Here is a 24,142-nt window from a genome sequence, read left to right on the forward strand (position 1 = left end):
CCCCTAAAATATGCATAATAGTACAGTGATAATTGACGTCATACATGTACTAAACTCCGAATTATACACAAGAAACTAAAATTTAAAATCATACAAGACTAACAAAGGCCAGAGGCTCCTGACTTGGGACAGGCGCAAAATGAGATCTCAACCCTCCCCCTATACCTCTAGCCAATGTAGAAAAGTAAAAGAATAACAATACGCACATTAAAATTCAGTTCAAGAGAAGTCCGAGTCCGATGTCAAAAGATGTAACAAAAGAAAATAAATAAAATGACAAGAATACATAAATAACAACCGACTACTAGCAGTTAACTGACATGCCAGCTCCAGACCTCAATTAAACTGATTGAAAGATTATGTCTTCATCATATGAATATCAGGTACAATCCCTCCCGTTAGGAAAAAGTCGAAAAGAAGAGAGTTTAAGTTAATGTCATGATTATCTGTCGCTTTCTAGATCTATGCTTAGCATTTATTTCTACTAAATACAATAATGAACTATAATAAATAATAATGCTTTGCAAGAAGTTTCCCATTGATATATGCACATTTCGTAATTGACATTGTCATAAACCGTACACGAAAAGATAAAATATTGATATAAGTACTTAATTTACATCTTTGAACCCCCACCCCGGCTTGTTTTTTAGGAGCCTGGGGTGTCTAAAAATGGTCGATTACAGACAGCCGAGTACGCATTTTACTTTCCAGGCGTGTTTATGTTTTTTAAATATAAATTAAGGCTACATTTTAATATAATAATTCTATGAATTCACAAAATAAAAAAATGCAGAAAAAAATGAATGAAGTGAAATATCTTAGTAAGGAGTCATAACTACAGAGATTCATAACTACAGAGATGGTGTGTTTGACTCACAAAACTTAAAAGCTTAGTGATATTACCAATATTAAAATAAAAGTGTATTTTAGTTGGGTATTTTTTCCATTTACTCATTTTCAATTATAATCAAGGCACATTTGATTTTTATTCATGAAAAATATTTAAATATAGAAAAGTAGGACACATTGTTCACTTCCTCCCCCGTAATTCTTTATCAAAAATATTTATTTTGAAATGAAAAAGCTAAGAAATCTTAGGTTTTTTAGTGTTTTCTAGGTTATCTCGTCTTCATTCTCTGACATATTCTACTTGCCTTTTCATAAAATAGTGATTGTTTTAGTGTTTTATCGAATTTTCGAAAAACAAATACCTGATAACCGCTTAGACAAAAAAAAATATGTTGGAAAAATCTTAAGCAAGTGATTCTTAATAGCTATAGCCTCGGTCACACCTTACCAGATAGCTCGAACGGACGCCTAACGGATAAAAAAAAAAGTTATCCGTTGACAAAATTTGTATCTGTTGGGAGTCCGTTGGTGTACTAACGAACATGTAACGAATGCCAAACGGACACACAACGGACACTGAACGTACGTGAAACGGATACGTACCGGACAGAATGGACGTCGAACGTACATCCAACGGACGAGTACCGGATAAAACAGACACCGCTATGGAAGCGTAACGGATGAAACGGATGAACAAAATAATCTGAAAATTAAAGGCAATAAACCATCTAAAAATTAAAGGCAATAAACCATGAGAAATTTCAATTGGCATTTGTCCATTTTACATCCGGTAGTCATCCGTTTTATCCGTTATCCTTCCGTTAATATCCGTTTTACATCCGTTTTATCCGTTAGGCGTCCGGTAGACATCCGTTGGTGAATTGGTCTACCGGATCTCCAACGGATGCATAACGGATACGTAACGGATACAAAACGGACGAGTACACTGTCCGTACAAAACGGATGCCTAACGGACGTTCAACGGACATTTTATCCGTTGGACGTCCGTTCAAAGTTTGAACATGCTCAAAATTTTCCACCGGACAGAACGGACGTCAACGGATAAAACGGACACTTAACGGACATGCAACGGATATGGACGGACGCCTAACGGATAAGAACGGACGTCCAACGGACATGAACGGATTGAGAAAAAGTTATCCGTTAGGCGTCCGTTCGAGCTATCCGGTAAGGTGTGACCAAGGCTAATATAAGATACATTTTTCTTTTACAATCCACCTTTAAAATTTTACGGGAAACTATTCCAAGCTTTCACTGTAACCTCGCTCTAACTTATCCCCCTCCCTCCCCACCCTCCCCCCAAAAAAACACCAAACAAACAAACCCGCAATACTATTGTCATTCTTATAGTCAACACTCAATTGTTCACAAACAAATGTGTTTTAAGCTGCTAAAGACATGATTCAAACGCTCAGAAAGTCCTTTGTTCTATATTTATGCAAAACCTTTCACATTTTTATTTTATGGGTTATTGTTGAAGGTCGTACGATGACGTATGGTTGTTAACACATACTTCCTTTGGTTTCTTATGGAAATTTGTCCATTGACAACAAACATACCACATCATCTACATTATATTAAGTATTGTATAAATTACAACGTATTTTGGTGATCTTGCAAAATGATCGTAATCCCGAAAATCGTAAACATATTTTCTTATCTTAAAAGGGGGCAAGAAGGGTTCCATTAACAGGCCAATAAATAAGATTACAGTTAATTTCATTTTTTTTTTTTTTTAAATAGGGGTATTTTTTCTCTCATAATAACAGTAAACAGATTCACAACAATGTCAATTTCAAGAAAGCAGACAACAGCTAATTAGTCAACAACAGTACAGCATCAATGCTCTTGAATATATGCCACTTTTAACTAAAATATAAAAGCACAGAACCAGGACATAGGAGCACAGAACCAGGACCGTTTATTTTATCACCAGCACAGCGTCAGGACAATTCCGTTTAACGAACTTGCACGACTTTTGCAATATAATATTGTTGTAATATACTTTGCATGGTACTTATGACACATCAGAGAAAAATTAAGCAACAAAACAGTCGTTTTATTGCCGTTCTGATACAATGTAAACAAACCCACCAGCACAGAATCAGGACCCACCAGCACCCGTCAGGACCAAATCACCAGCACAGTACGTTCTCTCGCAGGACAACCATACCCACCGTGTATAAGAAGATGTGGTATGAGTGCCAATGAGGCAACTATCCATAGAGTGTATTCTATTAGTATGTTTGATGTTTTTGTACATTAAACGAGTGGATTGCAGAACTTTTATTGTTGTTTTTTTTTCTTCAATTTATTTATAAGCATTTCACAACTTGACTAGAAGCGATACTATGGTCTATTGTCAAAGACCGTACGCTAGTTGATTCCAAAAGATGGCTTTATATGTTTTAATTATACAGTAGATTCTATGTAAAAAAAAAAGTTGTCAGATAATCGATGGAGACAGCAACCTAACAACTTAAAGTCAACTGAAACCTCAAATTAAAAAAAAATAATGCATATGCTTTTTATAACTAAATGGATAGTTTTCATCAAAAACTTATGTACATATACTTTTTTCTTTAGACAATTCTTTAGTTTGTACACATTAAGAAGAAGTTTACTTTTTTAAATTGCTTGCATCCAGGAATCAATTCGCCGACATAATTTAACAATCGGTTAACTACGGCTTTAAAACACAACAATTAAGTAGCTGTCATATTTTCACACACTAACAGACAGAGAGGGGGGAGGGGAAATTGAAGATTATACGAAATGTTTGCGTAAAAAAATGATAAAATCGTGCAGAGAAGACTAAGTTTATGATTTATACATGCATTGGTTCAAGAATTGGATAAACACTATTTTTCACCGATCACTCGTTTCATATGACTTTCATCACATCTATACTGGAGAATTGAAAGTCTGACAAAGGTTTACATTAGTTGTACCTGTCGATCATTGCAGACATTATATAAGCATGCACATGTCTGATTAGTTTTATTTATTGTTTAAAAATACTTTTGATATCCTCTCATTTTATCATTTCCAAACAAGGATCGTATGTATAACTTTTACTAATAAAAGTTGAACTTTTAGGGACATGGAAGCTATTTTGAAGTTGGGACTCGTGTGCACATTAATAATATCGTTGTCCCAAAAAGGTGAGTCATAATAATTGTTTATAGTTATAACCTGATAGATATACGGAGATGTGGGTTGAGTGCCAATGAGATAACTATACATCCAAGTCACAATTTGATTAAGTAAACAAGTATAGAACAAAGTACGGCATTCCACACTGAGCCTTGGCTTCTACGAACAGCAAGTTACAAAGGGCCCCAAAAGGATTATAACCTATTTAAAAAAAAGAAACGAGCAACGAAAAACACTTATGGTACTGGCATGAAACTACGGATTTTTTGTGTTATTAAAATTTACTGTTACAAAATGATAAAAATTATTATAAATTAAGGAATGTATCTCCCTCATGCAAAGCTCTGATTCCTTTCACGGATTTGGCTATACTTTTTGGACCTTTTGGATTATAACTCTTCATCTTTTATATAGGCTTTGGATTTCAAATATTTTGGCAACGAGCATCACTGAAGAGACATGTATTGTCGAAATGCGCATCTGGTGCAAGAAAATTGGTACCGTTAATTTTATTATGAACCACATCAACAAATGACAACCACTGAACGACTTACAGGTTTCTGAATTAGGACAGGTACAAACAAATGCAGCGGGTTTAAACGTTTTAACAGGCGCCAACCGTAATTCTAACCTGCAATAATAGTGTTACATCACACCATAGCTGGAGAAATGACCTAACTCAATCAAAATATACATTAACAAAAACAAGTAAATATACACTAAATGAATAAATTTGATCTATGGCACAATGTAAATACAAAATTTATAAAAACAAAATGACCATACTTTAACAGCAACTCCTACAACTGTCCATTATATTTGGAGGGAGATTAAACATCCGCCAAGTATTCAGCTGTTCATCATTTGAAGCATTACTTATGTGAAAAAAAAACTTTCATCCATGTTTTTGAGATTAACGTTTTATATATTTACTTAAGTAACATTTAAATCTGCCGGAATTTATCAAATAAGAGCAATCCGAATTTTTTATTAAGGCTTTTTTATTTTGTTAAGCAAACTTTACTTGCCTAGTGTTTTGGTCTCGAAAAAAGCTGGTGATAATTTCCTAGAAAGAATCGTACGTTAATAGTAGACCACCTAAATATTGGGCATGTGTATAGGAATATGGACACTCTTTGGGTTCTTCTATCCGCGAGTAAATTTTAGCCACCGTAAAAGGGGCTTTTCCACTCGAATACGTGCAGAATGTATGATACACAGTGACAAAATGTTGGCTTGTGAGCATGTCATTTTGAAATCACATCTTAGTTCAAAGGTTAGTTTCACGCTCAATGCGTGTTAATGTCTGCCACAACTCTTTAATGGTTTCGTAAGGGATCTGTTGAAAGGCAAACGATGGATTCTTACATGTATCTTACTCCCCTCATTTTCTGAAGCAGGAAAACTGGTTCTCGTTAGAAATACTTTATAGAACCTTAGTGGATTTATTTCCTAATTTTCTCGTCCAATACATGCATGAAATGTTTGCCACTGGATGTTTAGTTAACCATAAAAATCAATTGATAGTATATATGCGGATTCTATGCGACTCTGTGCATGGTTATTTATTACGAATCCTTTACGTATACAGCCACAAAAGATATTGGATTCGGAAAATCTTGATTGAAAACTTTGTCTGTTAATTAATGTAAGGGTGTTGTTGCCTATCCTGACCTTGCTACACAACCAAAACAGAATTAGGGACCACATGTATGAACAGTTAGATTGTAGATTGATTTTAAAATGAATTAATATTTTCTTTTTGTTCCAATTTGTTGATTCGACTTTGTGACAACAGTGGTTTTTGGATATCAAAGGAGTAGGTCCGGTAAGGACCGATTTTGGCCTCAAATTTCAGGTTTATGTCACAGTGTAAAAATGAACAAAAACTGATTTTGAGACTTTTCGGACATTTTGTAAAAGATTTTGTAAAATCAATATTTTTGTTATATATGCAATATTTCACTAGGGATTTTGATATTTTTATTGTGTAAGGTTTAAGTCAAGTTTAGAAGAATAAGCTAATCTAATTCCATGTTTTAATTTGTTTTTCAATTAGCGACATTTTACTTCAAATGATCTATTATTCGTATATGACAAGCCAAGACTTTAATTCCATAAATAAGTCTGTATGTTCTATTGTCAATTATCTATGTGCTAATTTTTCCTGTAATCTCTTAATTGAATTTTCTCACTCATTTAGAGAACTATTTGTCAAGTCTATTCAAGTAGTTTTGGTTTGTTATATAAACTATGATGTTATTTTGATGGGGCAGATTGGATTTAGTATATTACACTGAGCAGTTCCAACTTTGTACAATTGTATTCCATGCTGAACTTATTAAATTATACATCGCGCTAACCAGAGTCGTCTTTTGTTACAAGAGCTAGTCCCAGAGTTAAGAGTCCGTGCAGACTTGTCGTACCGTTTATTGTGTGTGTGTGGTTCCAGGCCAACACATTTCCCAGTCACAGATACACCCAGTTTCTATTTGTGACATTTATCTGCCGAAAGATTTTTACCACTTTTTGAACACTTAAGTGTCTATTTCATTTGAGTCAATTAGTTTATGAGAAAGATTTTAACTGATTTAGTTAATAATTTTATTAAAAACTATCCGATTCTCAAGCTCAAATATAAAAAATCTTCCAAATATGCCAAAAATGTCACTTTTCAGATGGTTTTTGTCAAAAATGAAAGTGGCCGCATCCGTGTTCATCCTCAACCTTTATATATATTATGTATTATCATAAAATGCAACTTGCATTTCAATATTAAGGATGAACACGAATGCGGCCACTTTCGTTTTACACGAATACCGTCTTAAATTTAACTAAAATGCTAGAATTGTGAAGATTTCTGTAATTTAGCATGACTTTATGGTGCTAGTACCCTATATATGTGCATTGTTATGTCAAAAACAACCCATATTTATGTAGCTTAAGCATTCTACTGTCCAATAAATAACTAAAAGTTTACATTTTATCAACTTTGTAAAACTGTTATATTTTGGGGCCAAAAAGGGGTCTTACTGGACCTACTCCTTTGTCCTTTTTAGAGTCATTTATATCTTTCTTTCAAGTTTTTATACTTTTAGTACATTCAATAGTTTCCCCTGGGCAAATGCGTTGTGCGATTGTCGAATATTTAACCCGAGAATTGAACTTCTGGTATGATGTAAACATTTTGCTGTAATTCATAGTACTAGGTTTAGTAAGCAGTACAGACATACACAATATTGTGCACTGTAAGAATAAATTCGGCACGGAATTTCAATGCACACCAATCCAGGCATTAAATGAAACATTATTTACATGTATCTCCGGTTTGAAACTGAAAACTGACTGGTGTTTATTTAAGACTTTGATTACCTGACATACAAGACCGAAGTTTTCATTTAGAGTCTTAGAGTTAAAAATTATGAAATTCAATATCAATATTTTGTAGGACTGTCGCAGAATTATCCACCACGGTTTAGTACAGTTCCTTCTCTTCTGCAATTTTTGGAAGGCTGTTCAAGTAAGTGTTTTATGTGTTAAAATATTCTGTCCCGATCTGTCAAGTTATATTGTGGCTAAGGTAATGTTTTAAACAGTACATCATTGTCATCACTGAATAACCAAAATGCTTGCAAATAGTCAATAATGCTAAAATTTTATCGCACAAACCGTTTGATATATATTTCAACGATGAAAACAACTTTAAATTTATACCACTTTAAGCAATAAGCTTAATCAAAATGGTAAACCCGGCAATTTTCATTTCAAGATATGTGTTGAATTTTTAAAGCTATCGATACAATACCATAATGAAGTGAAGTCAGAAACTCGGTTAATGCATGAATGGTGCAATACTTTTCAGATAGAACTCTGGTGACTATATCAGCCAGTGGTAAAAATGGAGTCATAACAATATCGGCTAATGACGCTGCTACACAGGCTAAAGTAGACATTACAGAAATAAGTCGTACCAAATTATCGGATGTCTTCAGTACAACAGTAAAGATTACACAGAAAGCATGTATGGACCGAGAGGTAAATGATTATACTTATTAACAAATCAAAAGTTAAGTTCCCGGAATCGTTTGCTTTCACATAAAACACATTATTTTTTTAATGTTTATTGCTCGCATATAAATCACAAAACAATGGCAGGTCAGAAACCTGTTGGGAAATGTATGCTGTAAACGGTCTGACTGATGATTGTTTCAACATTCTAAATAACATATCCACATGTAGGTCGGGCCATAACAATGATTGTTGAGGTTCAGTTATGCTTTACAGTCGAAACAGTGTACAATGGTTCCTATTTTTAAAAATATGTACAATATGTAATAGTACCTTCCTTTACTATGAAACGAACTATACATGAAACAATACACGTCAAGAAAGTTTTACACATTTGGATGTCTTCTACATGTTAATGTCTTCATTAATCTAGCATTATGTTTATCTGTATTGGCTTGTGTTTTTATTTCAGACGGAACCTACATGGTATTTACAGTTATTGGCTACGGATACGTCAGGTTTAAAGGTATGCTTTTATGAAAATATCTTATAAAACATCGTTTTTGGTTATTTTATTTTCGTACCAAATCCCACAGGAATTGTCAATTCTATCATCAATAACGTAGATGGGCATCTCAGCAAACTTCAAGTACGGGAATTTTTCGCTACATTGAAGACCTGTTGGTGACCTTCTGCTGTTTTTTTTTTTTTTTTTTTTTTTTTTTGCTACGGTCGGGTTGTTGTCTCTTTGACACATTCCCCATTTCCATTCTCAATTTTATAGTATATAATAACAAACAGTTGCTATACAATTTTGGAGATGCCCTTCTACCTTATTGATGATAAAATTACCGATTTCTGTACAATTTGCACCCATTGTTGCCGGAAATAAAAAAAAACAAACTTAACTGTAATCCAATCTTGCTTCAGGTGCAAAATGTAAGTAAATTCATCAAAGGCACCAAAACAAAAAATAACAAAAATATTAAACTCCAAATAAAATTCAGAACAGAATGTCCCTAGTAAAATGGTAAAATTTAAAGCTCAAACACTTCAAACGAACGGCTAGCAACTGTCATATTACTTTGCTTAATCCTTTTGTCTCTTGATGGAGCATAGGCCACGAACGATATTTCTCCCCCTTTTTCTGTTCTTTGCTAGCCTCTCCAGATCATGCCACTTGTACCCTTCTTTCTCTATCTCGGCTGTCATATTACTTTACGCATTCTTAAGTCATTTCAATCTTCCGCATTTTTTTGGTTTCTAGAACGCAGTGTTCGTTTGATTGTGACGGATTTTAAAATCATCGAAAGTGTGTGGTCCTTTTGGTAAAAAAAAACCTTCAATTAGAAAACAATTAAATGAATACATACATGTATTGTTGTCTGATTTGTCACATATTTAATTTCAGATGGGCGAATTACTGCAAATTTATATTCTAGATGTAAACGATGAACACCCTCTGTTTACATCAAAACTCTTCCAGATTACTGAGTTCGAGGTATGATATATTTTACTGTATTCTATCTTATTTTATTTTTAGAGAAACTGACAGCGCCATGACAATGAAAGTGTTTCATTTGTGTTACCTTTTAAATAACCTTGCAATGGGGAAAGTTTTTTGTTTTGCATATATATCAAAAACATAAATTCATCCTTTCAGGGATTACATGTTAGAAATCATGCAAATGAAAGTCTGTGTAAAAAACTATTTAATTAAAACAGATTGTTCCAATATCATTTTGCTTTTTATTATACTTCACATTAAAATGCCATACTGATTGGCTAATACGAGGGTGTTAATTTACTTTATTATATGGCTAAAAAAATTCTGTTTTCTTATTGGATAAAAGATAGGAAAATCTCATTGATAAATCGTTATATTCACCGCGTCAATAATCCAAGATGTTAATAAAAGAGTAATCAACAGGCAAGGAAAAATGATAAATCGAGTAAAAATTTAAGAAACTAACTACTAAATACCTTCATTGCACTGGTCTTCTCAATTAAATTCTCCTCATGAACCGAAACCAGATTTTACGCGGTCCTAATATCACATGCGATTCTTGACCCTCTTACTTATTCTTTTATGATTCTTTTTTTTTTTTCTCTGGACATTTTGAAAAGAAATCCGTGAGTAGAATGGGTAAACATGATAAACGTACATAGACAATAACTGTTGTCTTTAAATATCAGCTGTATTTGTACGAGGCTAGGAAACAAGGTGTATGCGAGCTTTTACTGAGCGAGATATTACACCTGTTTCGAGCCGAGTACAGCTGATATTTAAAGACACTAAACAGTTATTGTCTTTATCCTGCAACTAATTCTGTATATTATTTGTGTTTTGAAAGACACAAAAACACATGTTTCGCATTTATTTTTGATTTGAAATCCCTTGAGGCCCGTGTATTAATACGATACAGTAATCACACATTCAGCTGAAGACGGGTTCGCAAAAAAAGAATCTAGAATGGTCAACAATAATACATCGCTCAAAGTGAATAATTATCTATTTTAACATAACAACTAAATTCAACAGTAAAAACAAATAACAAAACATTGTTCAATTTGAAACAGGAGTGTACATGTTGTCCTACGCTTCAGACTCGACATTCACTAACATGCATGCTGAAATTGACATGGTTGGTTTTGTTACACATTCAATCATACATTCAAGTTTTGATATCGATAGTTGTCATCGTAGAAAAGATTGCTGTATATTTGTGTATGTTATCAGAAAATTGGTGTGATTCTTATTGCTCTAAAGAAATGTTGGAAAAGAAACACAGCGTATAAAAGAAATCGTGAATTCGCAATTGATACGTCGTTGGAATGCGATTGCAATACACATTCTGGGGTCACGCGGATTCATACAATACCCAATACGACAGTGGGCGAAGCTTTAAAGCGATATCTGTATAGTATACAGATACAGCATAGCGATATCTGTAGGGCTGTATCTGTATAGTGGAACACCCAATTGCAGGATAAAAATATCTATGCGGTTGTAATATTTAAGACTTGTAAATTGTTTTACACTCGATCTTTTCTGTAACAGTATACATAATAATAAAAACATTGAACATTGTAGAACGCAAGCTTGTATACAGAGATATTGAAAGTAGAAGCTAATGATCCTGATAACGGCATTGGCGGAGTAGTAAAATACTCACTTGTGGTAAGTATTTTTATTGAAAATTACATCTTGTATAAGAATTCCAGTTTTTGATTGGTTGTAAGCCAGTGTATTTTCCGCATATTCTAAAATGTTTCCTCATTTTAAACGAATTTGTTTGTTTTTCTCAACTGCCGGTGAATTTGCCTCAAATACCATGGTATTTCCATTTGGGATATTCCTTTTTTTACCCTTGCGAGCATATTCCCTAAAAACAAGTATTTTACAGCATTTTGTAAGGTTTGTAATCAGAATTCGAATATATGCATATTACGATAAATACTTAACCGATTATTATAAGTTTCATAGTGTGCTAGTGACCTAATACGGTATATATATATATATATATATATATATATATATATATATATATATATATATATATATGGGGTCAGTAAATTCCATATGGGGTAGGACCTCATATATACCGTATTACGTCACTAGCACACTATGTAAAATAAAGAATCTATCTTACCCACTATCTTAACGTGTCATTTAGACTAGTGACCTATCAATACTGGTAGCATTTAGAAACTACTTCCAATGGTCTTACAAAAAAAGATGCCAACAATAACAACTTGTTAGTTTTAAATGTGTTTTATGAGTTTATTTCAATCTTAATGATCAATTTCTTCGTCTGTTGAAACCTTTAAGATTTTTTCTCAGTACCGTTTTGTTTTTATAAAGGAACGTAACACCACTTCTTACCGTGTATGAAATAAGACCCACCTCCCTTCTAACCTAATATGGAATATAAAGGGACGTAACACCACTACTAACCGTACGTGTATGAAATAAGCCCTTCTCCCTACTGACCTAATATGAATATACGACGTCTCCATGCGGACGCTTTTAACCAAGCATGGCATTTTTCATATTAGAACCCTTATCAGCCATAGGTCATGATGACAGCCCACAGACTTGAGGGATGATTTTGATCTTTGGCTGATGAGGGGGTCTGGTATGGTTAATGACATGTTAGCTTCATTTTATCAACTTCTTCAGCAAAAGCTATAGAGTGGAAAACTTTTTAACACTTTATAAAATTCATTCATTGTATTATTTGTTTTTCATTTTTTAATAATATATTTTCCTGTTTCCTCATATTCGTTTTATTCTACTTAGCTAGTTTTTTCACTAAAATGTATCACTGAGGTTTATATACCGGAATTTGCATAATGACGTCGAATGTTTTGCATTGGAATGTTCTGGTACACCGGGCGTTTTTGGCACAACTTTTTTGAACTTTTTGTCCTCGATGCTGTTCAACTTTGTACTTGTTTCGGCTTTCAAACTTTTGTATCTTGGCGTCACTAGTAAGTCTTGTGTGGACAAAATGCACTTCTGGCGTATTATAATTTTAAACTTGTTGCCTGTTGTTAGCTATTATTCGTGTGTTTCTTTGTGTTCTTCTGTTCATTTATACTGTAGTCCTGTAATGTTGTGTTTTTTAATGTCATATTTAACATGGCCATAAAAGAGGGAGGTTTGGCATGCCACAAAACCAGGTTCAACCCACCATTTATTTTCTTTAAAAATGTCCTGTACCAAGTCAGGAATATGGCCATTGTTGTTTATTCTGTAGTTTTCTATGTTGTGTCATGTGTGCTGTTGTTTGTTTGTCTTTTTTTCATTTTTAGCCATGGCGTTGTCAGTTTGATTTAGATTTATGAGTTTGACTGTCCCTTTGGTATCGTTCGTCCCTCTTTTATAGTTCGTTTCTGTGTGTGTTACCTTTTAACGTTGTGTTTCCGTTGTGTCGTTTGTTTTCTCTTTTTATTTAGTGTGAATTTACATTACTATAAGACGTGTCATGGTACTTATCTATCCCAAATTCATGTATTTGGTTTTGATGTTGTATTTGTTATTCTCAAGGATTTTGTTTAATGCTTAGTCCGTTTCTGTGTGTTTTACATTTTAATGGTGTGTCGTTGTTCTCCTCTTATATTTAATACGTTTCCCTCAGTTTTAGTTTGTTACCCTGATTTTGTTTTTTGTCCATGGATTTATGAGTTTTGAACAGCGGTATACTACTGTTGCCTGTTTATATCACACGGCTAAGACAATTCTTCAAATTTAATTAATAAATATATGTACATATTAATTTAATCAAGGGGTTCACTTATACCACTATTTTCTACAAATATATGACAAAACATGGTTTATTGTAGAGGCATGTAAGTTGATGTACAGCGCAATGAATATTCCGTAGTAAATGATATTAAAAGTTTTCTCTATAGAAACAGTTTGTAAAAATGTGTAAAATGCGTGTACATAAGTGTAAAATTACTCAAACGCAAATCTTAACAAAAGTGGTGACTGCTTTGCTTCAACTGCATAACTGTTAACCTTTACACTGGCTTTTGATATTGTAGAACCTTTGGCATGATTGTATGTTTGCTCGTTAAATATCCAACATGGTAAAAAAAAACAAATGACTATGCTTCTAAACACAAACATTTTATTAACAATTTGTTTTCTATTTTGTACAAAGAGGTTCTAATGTATGAAATAGATTTTGTGATGAAATCACCATATTGTAATGAGTATCTTTTTGCTATCTTTTATTGTGTCATGAAATAACTATTTCAACAATTTTTTTCAAATTTAAAGCGCAATGGTTTTATTTATATTATAAAATAATTTTTTTTCTACATTTTATTACAAGCTCTTTATATGTACGTTTTATTTCAGGCACAAGGTCAAGTAAGTAATAACTATTCCTCGTAGCTCTGACGAATTGAGGTAACATCTTTAGAAGATACCAAATATGATTAAGTTTTGTCTCTGTTCTGTAACGTTGTTGTACGAATTGAACATAAAAAGATGACGGTGTGATTTATTTAAACAAAACTTTTTATGAAGGCGCATCAGCAGTAAGTCTTTGAATGCTGCTCACGAATCTCATTCAGATACAGTACAAGTATGGCAAACCTGTTGATAAGCATTCTTTAGTTATAAATCCAACATCATTGGATGCTGTACTACTAATTGTGTACATGCACTAATTGATATTTTATTTCTTGGATACATGATACTTTAAGAAAATTTCATTCGCTTTGAGTTAGCTTTGAGTAACTGTGAGTACTCTTATTTCTGTACGTTATGTCTTCTTTATATAAAGTAAAGACAATTTCAATTTATTTTTCTAGTTTATTCTTATTTTGTACTGTTACACCATTGTCATATATAAGGAATATCGTTTGGTGCCAGCAAACATGTCTAATCCTTTGCGTATCTGTCATCAAGTCGACCGCCTTCAATTTTGTGGTTGTTGTCGTAATACAGTTTGTCAGCTTATAGGCTGAGACGATAGCATATATTTCAAAACGCTATCCATATATTATATAATTACGATCATTCTAATAACATCTTAACGACTAAAACGATGTCACACTAGAATAGAATACTATACCTTGATTTTGTAATGCTCCCTTTCTAACTCCTTTTTAAATCTGGTTTAAATATTCAGTATTGCAAATTGTAAGGAAACATTCAATGTTTTCAAGCAATGAGATGTATATTACAAATTAATAGATGTATACTTATTTACCCATCTTAGCTTCAATGATGATAGTTATTTAAGTAAGTTTCAAATCGAACAATATGCTTTCACGAAGTTCGTTTTGTGTAAATGGTTTCAGCTTTATATTCTTTATTTGGAATTTTGATGAAATAGCTCCGAAATTTTGTGTTCTAAGCGTATATGATATTTGAGCCTACAAAAAGAGCACACCAACGCGTATGGTAAACAAACAATTTAAGATCGTTAGGTATTTTTGCTTCAGAAACAGAATGTATTTCGTGAGGAAACAATAGTTAATCATTTATTTCACAGTTAAGATACGTTATACAATTTGCATCCATTGCTATATTCTATAATATTTCTTTAATATTTGTTAAGATTAAACGCTTGGATTCACGTATTTTGTCATGGCGTCATGGTGTTGTATCTTTCAGTCGTCTGCCTTATATGACAACGCATTTGATATTGATGAAACTACAGGCAGCATAACAGTAAGAAAGCCATTGGATTATTCAAAACTGAGCTTTTATCAGTACCTGATATTGGGAACAGTAAGTGTTATGAACATTAAATTTGTTTTGTAAAAAGTAAAATAACAAAAGTACTAAACTCCTAGACAAATTCAAAACGAAAAGTACTTTAAAAATGGCAAAATCAAAAGCTCAAGCACTTCAAACGAATTAAAACATATTTGACTTGGTACAAACATTTCCTTTATACGATGAAAATGGTCGATTATACCTAGTTTTACAGCTATTTAATCCTCTCACTTGTAGATTCATGACAGTAATACACAATTCCATTATATTGACAACAATGTGTGAACAAATCAAATACACATAAATAGATACAAAACATTGTGTACAGCAGTCTAAAATCTAAATCAATATAAAAAAACAAACAAAGAAGCCAACAAAGATCCAAACAGAGAAAAGAAAATGGCACACAGACAAAGCACATAAGCCAAAATAAAATACAAGAATTCAAAACATTACCAAAGCACAATAACATAATAGCAGGATATATAAGTACTAATCATTGCCAAAAAGATATGACCAAAACTGGACTAAATGGTTCAGGTTAATGATTTGCTTAGACAATTAAAAGAACACTTTAACAAGTAAAAGAGACAAATAGATAGTTTATTTGTTTAAAACCATGACAGTACAAAGGTTACAGAGAGATTGAAAACATGCATACTAAATATAAGTTGTGATACTCGTTACATTGTTAATTTATATATATAACAAGATGTCAAACTACAAGTTTATTGATTAAGTAAAGGACGATCGCAATACAGGTACAATATCACTAGAGAGTGGAACAAGACCAAAATAGTGATTGCTTTGAATCAGTGATTGACAACGGGGTTACTAAAATATATGGAAAAACTTGATATGAAAACAGTAAATGATCAGATGAATAGTCAAAAGCATATAATACGAAACTGTAGTGAAGACCATCGGATTAACAAAGCTACTTTAATAAGTAGTGTTTTGTTATATCGATTGATAAAAGAATAAATATTATAGTCACATCTATTCACTGAGGTCGTGTTCACACCAACTTTAGTGCGCACGAAATCTGCACTAGTAAACAAAATTTGTAAAAAAAAATACAATGATATTTCATTAAATGGTTGTTGATTGCAAGCTTATAAACTTTCGAGTTTGTTGCCGAAATTTTCTGGATCGTGACCATACAAAAACAAACAAGAGCACGTTGAAAGCGTGACAGATAAATGAATTGGAAGACACATGACATTTATTTTTGAAATTTGCCCATCTGTTTATTAAATTATTCCTTAACAGTTATGTAATGAATTGATGAATTAATTAGTTTTTTTGAAAATCTGCTATTTCTCCTCACCTTCAAGAGCACGTGCGTTAACATACTGTCATGACGGAGTTTTCCCTCGCACTTGCGCTGTGCGCCGGACAAAGTTATAACGAGAGGTCTCACTGCATACGGAAATATATAGGCGAAATAGTGTCCTGGAAGTCAATTATTCAATATCCTGCATTTATGGAGATTTTGATAATAATTTAGCTTATTCAAAATATAGCTAAGCAACAGATGTGACCTCAGATGTCGAAGGTCTTCGGCTTGAATACATGTAATGACCAAGACAACATTAACACCAGATAGTTTTAAAACTAGAAAACAAAAAATTAAAGAATGAGAAGCAAAATCTCAATTTAGATAGTTGATTGAGGTGCCCAAGAACAGTAAAGGGGGGTCAGTAAAGCATCATGTACTAACTGCCCATTTTAATGTATTTTTCCTTGTCAATATTCATTTTTTTTACCAAAGGCAATTAAGAACTTCATATTTTAGTATAACCACGTCAGACTATGTTGGCAAGTTTCCCAAATGAGGTCTTTTGGTTTGTTATTGGGTTTGTGCTTAATTGATGTTTACCAACATCACCTTGTATTCATCTTCATCAGATTTGTAGCATAATTAGCGTTTTTGCTTTATCGATTTCTCGATTTCCCGATTTCCTGATTTCTCGATTTCCCGATTTCTCGATTTCTCGATTTCTCGATTTCGATTTCTCGATTTCCCAATTTCCCGATTTCTCGATTTCGCGTGAAAGTGAAAGGAGAAAACGCGAAAACGCGAAAAGGCAAAATGGTCGCATCCCGCCACCATACATCCAGAATATGCCACAAAGGATAAAATCTAGAACGTCAATTAAGTTTTGACTTTGACTTCAATTTCAACGGTCTTACAGGAAGGGCCTCAAATCAAAATACTCTAGGTCCCTACTGTATATGATTAATGGGTAATAAAGATAATTCAAAATATAAGAGGTATGAAAACTTGCATAAATTGTCAACGTACCCTTTCAATAAAAATTTAACTGTTGCTGCAAGTTGCAACTATTAATTTTGTGAAATAGTTTGTCGTTGTCATATACGGTTTTATAAGGAAAGCCAAAGTACGCTGAAATCAGAATTTAGAACATCACCTTTAGCGATACATTTTAATCTCATTTTCATATTTGCTAACCTAGGACCTTAAATCAAAATATCCTTGGTCCATATCATATATGGTTTATGAGTTATAACGTTTCACGTGTATCAAAGACAGACGGGGAACTTACTACCATACGGATCACTACGATATAAAATATTTGTGCCCTCCTCGATGATGCAATTAGCAATTTGGGAACAACATTTTGTAGTAATTGTTTATTATTGCAAGGTTGTGGTGCGGACAAGGAGAACAATATCTTCGGAGATTAACTATTACAAGGAAAAGTGTTCAGTGAATCAGGTTCGGTTTTAAACGCGTATAAAGTGCCGGTTTAATTCATACATCAAATATCTAAGCGACATCTTTTGAAACAAACACCGGAGGAAAAAATTATTCAAAAGCGAAAAGGAAGTAAAAAATAACAATAAGAACAAAAACAAATGGTCTCTACACGGAAAAGTAGAAATACCTTATTTTCCAATTCTTAAATAAGTTACCATATGTGTATTTAAGGATGTATTCTTCTGACTTTTCTGTCTCGTTCAGTCTCGTTCAGTCTCGTTGAAATCTCGTTCTTGAATTATTTCCAAAACATGTGATACAAGTGGAAAATATCAATGAATTTTTAAAATATTATAATCAAACAACTCTGTGAAAAAATTGAGTGTTTACAATGAATGGTTTTTGAGTAATCCAGTTATCAAATTTTACGACCATGCAATCAAGTCAGTATTTTTATCCAAAATTTTTAGAAAATGGGTTAGGGATACAAAAATGATTTTACAAGAATTCATGTACATCCGATATCATTTTGGTCTTTTCAAATTTCTTAGATATGTATTTTTTCAATCATTTATTACAAAAAAAGTTGAAATAGTATGCATTTTGTTCTTAAAACTGAGAAAAATCACCAAGAATTAAAAATTCACAGCATGTTAAATTATACACAAAAAAGCGTCAAAATATGATAAAACTTTCTTATATTAACATCTACCTTTAGTTTTTTTTAAGTAAAATTTATTCAGATTGGTCCACTTCATCTTTATAGAAAGTATGAAAAACAGTTTAATTGTGGAACTGTGATTTTTTTCACGATGATAGCCCAAAAGTAGGTAAAAATCGATGAAAAATGGGAAAATCATAAAAATTGGTCATTTTCAAAATGCCGTAACAAAAAAAGAAGTGCACCACCATATGATTTTTTCTTCACCAAATATTTTGTTACAGTCTTATAAACCCAAAAATCAGGTTAAAAACAAAGTTTAATTCTAGAAATGTTTGGCTCCTCAGAGGTGTACATCCTTAAGCACGTGTATAAGTTACTATGGATAAAACATATGACGCAAATACATGTTTACATAACATTGATAAGACCAAAAATATTTTAGGATGGAGAAGGATTACAGGGAAATGCAACATTAATTATAAAGATACAAGATATACAAAACAAGCCACCTTACTTTACCGGTCAACCGTATAATGCTCAAATTCCAGAGGAGAAAGCTATTGGTACTTCCGTAAGTAATGATTATATATTTTCACGACTTAATAGTGTTAGCGCTGTACCAAAACACGCATGCTTTTTGGATGAATTGTTAAAAGACATACATGTTGATAGTTTATTGTGTATTCATGCAGAGCCTGGCATTTCCCTGTTTCTAAGCCTCATCCTTTAATCGTTGTTGATATATCAGGTAAATACCCTTTTTTTGTCTATGAGAAGTACTTCTTTATGTTAACATTTTTACATGAGAAGAAATTGGAATATAATATACACGTGAGAATTGAAAGTAAATGATCAGAAACATTTGCTGAAATTTTGTAGTAGAAAAAGTAAAAAATATCCACGGGAAGTTCAACCTTATAAATCAAGAAAAACGGATAATGACATGACATGAATATAAACGACATCAAAACAAAACAAATCAAACGAATCAAAAGAGCACTTAATAGACTTTCAGAATATGCGATTAAGGTCACGGAACAGTACATGGCCTATGTTGCTAAAATTTGGCATACACACTTGGCTCATTGAACAACAACTGCAAATCGAAAACCTAATGCGTTTATCTCTTTTATTATCTGAAATATTCCAGATTGATTTCTTTAAATATTGGGGAATATTTGTACAGAAAGTTGATCGAACTAAAGTTGTATGCAAACTATTACCTTAACCTGTGACATAGCCTATTTAGTATTTACTATAATTTGACCTAAAGTTTAACTATATTATGTATAATGTTTCAGAAATATAATCAATAAAATCATCAACACTATAAGTTAAACAAAAATAGTATGCAATAAATGATACAATGTGTTTGGTATTTTGAAGGTTAACTTTACATACCCTATCAGAGCCGATGATGGTGATACCGGTGTTCCGCATGCTATTTCATATACTTTCACAGAAGGTAAGCTTACAATTTATAGACATTAATTCTCAATATCTTTTTCCTGAACAAAATTGCAATGATACAAATTCTATTAATGCTCATAATTCCTTCACTATTTATTTCACCCAACGACATAAGCCTTTTTCAACTGATTTTTATAGTTCGTTCTTATGTTGTACTTTTATACCACTGTCCCAGGTTAGGGGGAGGGTTGGTATCCCGCTAACATGTTTAACCCCGCCACATTATTTATGTATGTGCCTGTCCCAATTTAGGAGCCTATTATTCAGTGGTTGTCATATGTTTATGTGTTATATATTTGTTTTCGTTCATTTTTTTATATAAGTAAGGCCGTTAGTTTTCTCGTTTGAATTTTTTTACATTGTCTTATCGAGGCCTTTTATAGCTGACTATGCGGTATGTGATTTGCTCATTGTTGAAGGCCGTACGGTGACCTATAGTTGTTAATGTCTGTGTCATTTTGGTCTCTTGTGGACAGTTGTCTCATTGGCAATCATACCACATCTTTTTTTTTTATACATACTGTTAATTAGATAAACCTTCGTTTATATCTTGCAATGTAAAACAAATTAAAAAAACATGTGTTTCCTTATTAGCATATATGCTCACTGTAAGGACGTGGTTAAATTCAATGCGTGGATTTACGATGTATCTTTAAAGAAATAAGGCTTGTTTTCAGAATATACTGTTTGCATGTGTGAATGCGTCTAATTAGCTCCATTTTTTTTATTCTTTGTGTATATACGTTAGGCTATTATGTATGTACATTATAAGCAAACCAATGCATAGTGATTGCCACAATCTATGACCAAGCCATTTTAGATTCCTTAACGTCATATTTTTAAACTCTTGAAACTTATCTGTGCATGGATTTGCACAACTAGGAATGTTTGTATACAGTAACACATTTTGATTAAAAAATCTATCATTTATGATGCAATATTCTTAGGAGAATGCAAAGATTACTTTGAAATCGACACACATGGTGCTGTGACAGTTAAAAAGAGAATAGACAGAGAGGAAGCTGTAATACATAAAGTTTCAGGTGTTTGTACCTTGACGCTGATGGTAAATACAACTATTCAGATATAATCGTTGCTTATAATGTTATATAGATATATATTTTATTTTTTTAACAACGTATTTGACTTTTTCCAATTCCAGAATAATTTGTGATTAAATCTCTCTCTCTCTCTAAACAGTTATAATGATTTGTATGTGCACATAATTTTGACCTTTGTATTATAATATCTGTAGTAGATATGTTATGTCTTTCTTCTCCATTGATAAGCTACATATTTGTAATGATGTTTTGACAGGCGTTTGAAAATGTAACTCAAAGTGAGGCTGATCCTGGACCATCAAATTCAACAACACCAGTAGTAATTACTATCACAGATATTGACGATAATTTACCACAATTTCCGCTGTCCTTATACACTGCAACTGTGTTTGAAAACTTGGTACAAGTACCTTTAACCATTAAAGGTGACAAAATCAATGTTACGGATGCAGATCAGGTATACTTTGCTTAAAATTTTGATATAACATTTAATATGAAGATATTCCATTATTGTAACAGGCCTAACAAATATAAAATTTATCAATTTATGAAATGATGTTCACATGGTGAATTAGTTTACAAATCAGTCGGTGTAACATTGAGTCTCTGAAGCGAAGTGTAACGCATAACACAAGATGTACTATTAGTTGTGCGTTGATTTGTTATTGATTAAATGAAATTAAATACGATTTTGCACATCTTTTTAGCTTATCCGTTGTTTGTGTTTGCTTTGATTTGTATAGACATTCTTTCAGTATTGTATCGCAATTCTTTACACGATCTAAGCCAGATAAGCTTAACTTTCTCTATGTCATATGTTTTTATTTTTTTATATTCTGACGTTAGAATTCCAACAGTCGTCTTCATTTAGAACTCCAATATGTTAATGGAACTAAAGTTCAGGGAATAAACCCAGTACCGGATATGGTACAAGGCAGTGGAAATATAATGCTGTATCTACAAGACGATTTCTCATTTGATTTTGAGAAAGTACAAAACATATCATATACGGTAATTATTATCATATGATTTATAGCATGGAAAACATCGTTTTCATTTATTACAAGATAATAAGAAGATGAGGTATGATTACCCATGAGACAATTTTCCGCCAGACACCAAATAACATAATAAAAGTCTGGTAAACAAAGTTGAATATCAGAAAGTAGAAAACAAAAGATATAATGACATTTAATTGTGCAAAATGTTCTGTGCATCAGATGTGTATTTCGATGATAACTGTCGCTACAGTAAGGGATATTTTTGAAAATTCTAATCTAGCGTCGTCGCGCTTGTTCAACCATAAAGGAACCTAAAGTATAGACGAAACCGGACATGGAATCAGACCTAAATTGTGTGCATGGAGAAATGATTTCATAAGTTTTATTACAGAAAAATACTTTTAACACTGTATCATCATTTCCACATTAGTACTGCAGTACTAAGCTACTCGACTATCACAAAGTTTTTGGTGGGGTTTGTGTTGCTTAGTCTTTAGTTTTCTATGTTGTGTCTTCTGTACTATTATTCGTCTGTTTGTCTTTTCAATTTTAGCCATGGCGTTGTTAGTTTACTTTCAATCTATGAGTTAGACTATCCCTCTGGTATCTTTCTTCCCTCTCTTATACCAATATGACCTGACATGTCTACAAGCTACGCACGGGTCGACCAAGTGCTTGTTCGAACATCCAATGGTACCAATGTTACTGCTCAGATAAAAACTAACAATAACACATTATTATTGTATTGTTATTGTATTGTTGCTGACTATGCGGTTTATAGGCTTTGTTCATTGTTGAAGGCCGTACGGTGACCTACATATGTTCATTTCTGTGTCATTTGGTCTCTTCTGGAGAGTTGTCTCATAAGTAATTATACCACATCTTCTTTTTTTAGGTTGAAAAAAGGACTAGCAAAACTTTAAATGTAAATACAAAAATTGTAAGTCCATAAAAACTGATGAAAGCAAACGCTAACTTTAATCAATTAACAGAACTAGTGGAAAACAATTGTCATATTAAAACGAGTCAATTGCATTAAATTGTAATATTTAAAATGTGAGCATATTTTATGATAATTTGATTCTTGTAAGAATGTTTATGCAAAAAGCAACAATGTTTACTGATGATAAAAAATGTTTGCTTTAGCTTGTTGCAAGTGAAGAGATAGCACCAGCCAAAAGAGCTAATTGTACAGTTCATCTAGAAATCATAGACAGAAACGATAATTTACCACAGTTCACAAATTCGTCTTTCTCCGTACACATTTTTGAGAATGATACTAATGTTCAACAAGTCCTGTCAGAACAAGTGAGATATTTTATGTTACAATAGTACAAGACTTAATGTTAAGCCTGGCATATAAATGAATATTTTCTTTCCTAATTTTTAAATTCTTTCGATGTTCTTCAGTACCATAGCATGCATATATTATGAACATATTTCCATTTCAACGGCTACATTTGAACCTGTATGGATTCACAATGTATTTTGGCAAAGACTTCATGTACTTGTGAAAGTTGATAATTAAACAATACCAATTAGACGAACCTATAATCAAAATTTAAACATCTATTTGCATATTTGAAATACTGCATGTAACCATTGAAAACTACCCATACAATGTGAACAACATTTTTTTTAAATGTGTCAACGTACGAAATTTCCGGTTTGGTAATTCTCATAAACTTATTGTTTGACTTGACTATTCACGCTAGCAATTACATTCTGCTTTGACCGAGATCTTTAACACAATACAATGGATAATATTTAAGAAGGCAACAACAAAAAAAGAACAAGTTTATGGATTATCTTGTTTGAAATCTTTTAACACTTAATCAAAAGTTCTTTAAAAAAATATTTTTTTCTTTGACTAAAACGAAAAATACATCGTTTATTGACAGTACTTGTTCGATTGACTTGTTGTACAACATAATATATTGT

General features: G+C 32.5%; 1 protein-coding gene across 1 annotated transcript in view; it reads left to right on the top strand.

The window, feature by feature from the left end:
- LOC143044649 (cadherin-23-like) overlaps positions 1–24,142 on the top strand; it is a 65,657-nt gene that overhangs the window by 4,107 nt on the left and 37,408 nt on the right. Inside the window, exons 2-15 of the mRNA XM_076216707.1 lie at positions 3,973–4,037; positions 7,478–7,549; positions 7,892–8,064; positions 8,510–8,563; positions 9,449–9,538; positions 11,132–11,218; positions 13,910–13,921; positions 15,176–15,292; positions 19,112–19,240; positions 20,056–20,134; positions 21,087–21,205; positions 21,457–21,657; positions 22,047–22,211; positions 23,348–23,509. Of these exons, the coding sequence (XP_076072822.1) occupies positions 3,977–4,037; positions 7,478–7,549; positions 7,892–8,064; positions 8,510–8,563; positions 9,449–9,538; positions 11,132–11,218; positions 13,910–13,921; positions 15,176–15,292; positions 19,112–19,240; positions 20,056–20,134; positions 21,087–21,205; positions 21,457–21,657; positions 22,047–22,211; positions 23,348–23,509 (1,521 nt within the window). The 5' untranslated portion in view covers positions 3,973–3,976. The remainder of the gene's footprint in view (positions 1–3,972; positions 4,038–7,477; positions 7,550–7,891; positions 8,065–8,509; positions 8,564–9,448; positions 9,539–11,131; positions 11,219–13,909; positions 13,922–15,175; positions 15,293–19,111; positions 19,241–20,055; positions 20,135–21,086; positions 21,206–21,456; positions 21,658–22,046; positions 22,212–23,347; positions 23,510–24,142) is intronic.

This window comes from Mytilus galloprovincialis, chromosome 9 (genome assembly GCF_965363235.1).
Source record: "Mytilus galloprovincialis chromosome 9, xbMytGall1.hap1.1, whole genome shotgun sequence".
Classification (NCBI taxonomy): Eukaryota; Metazoa; Mollusca; class Bivalvia; order Mytilida; family Mytilidae; genus Mytilus; species Mytilus galloprovincialis.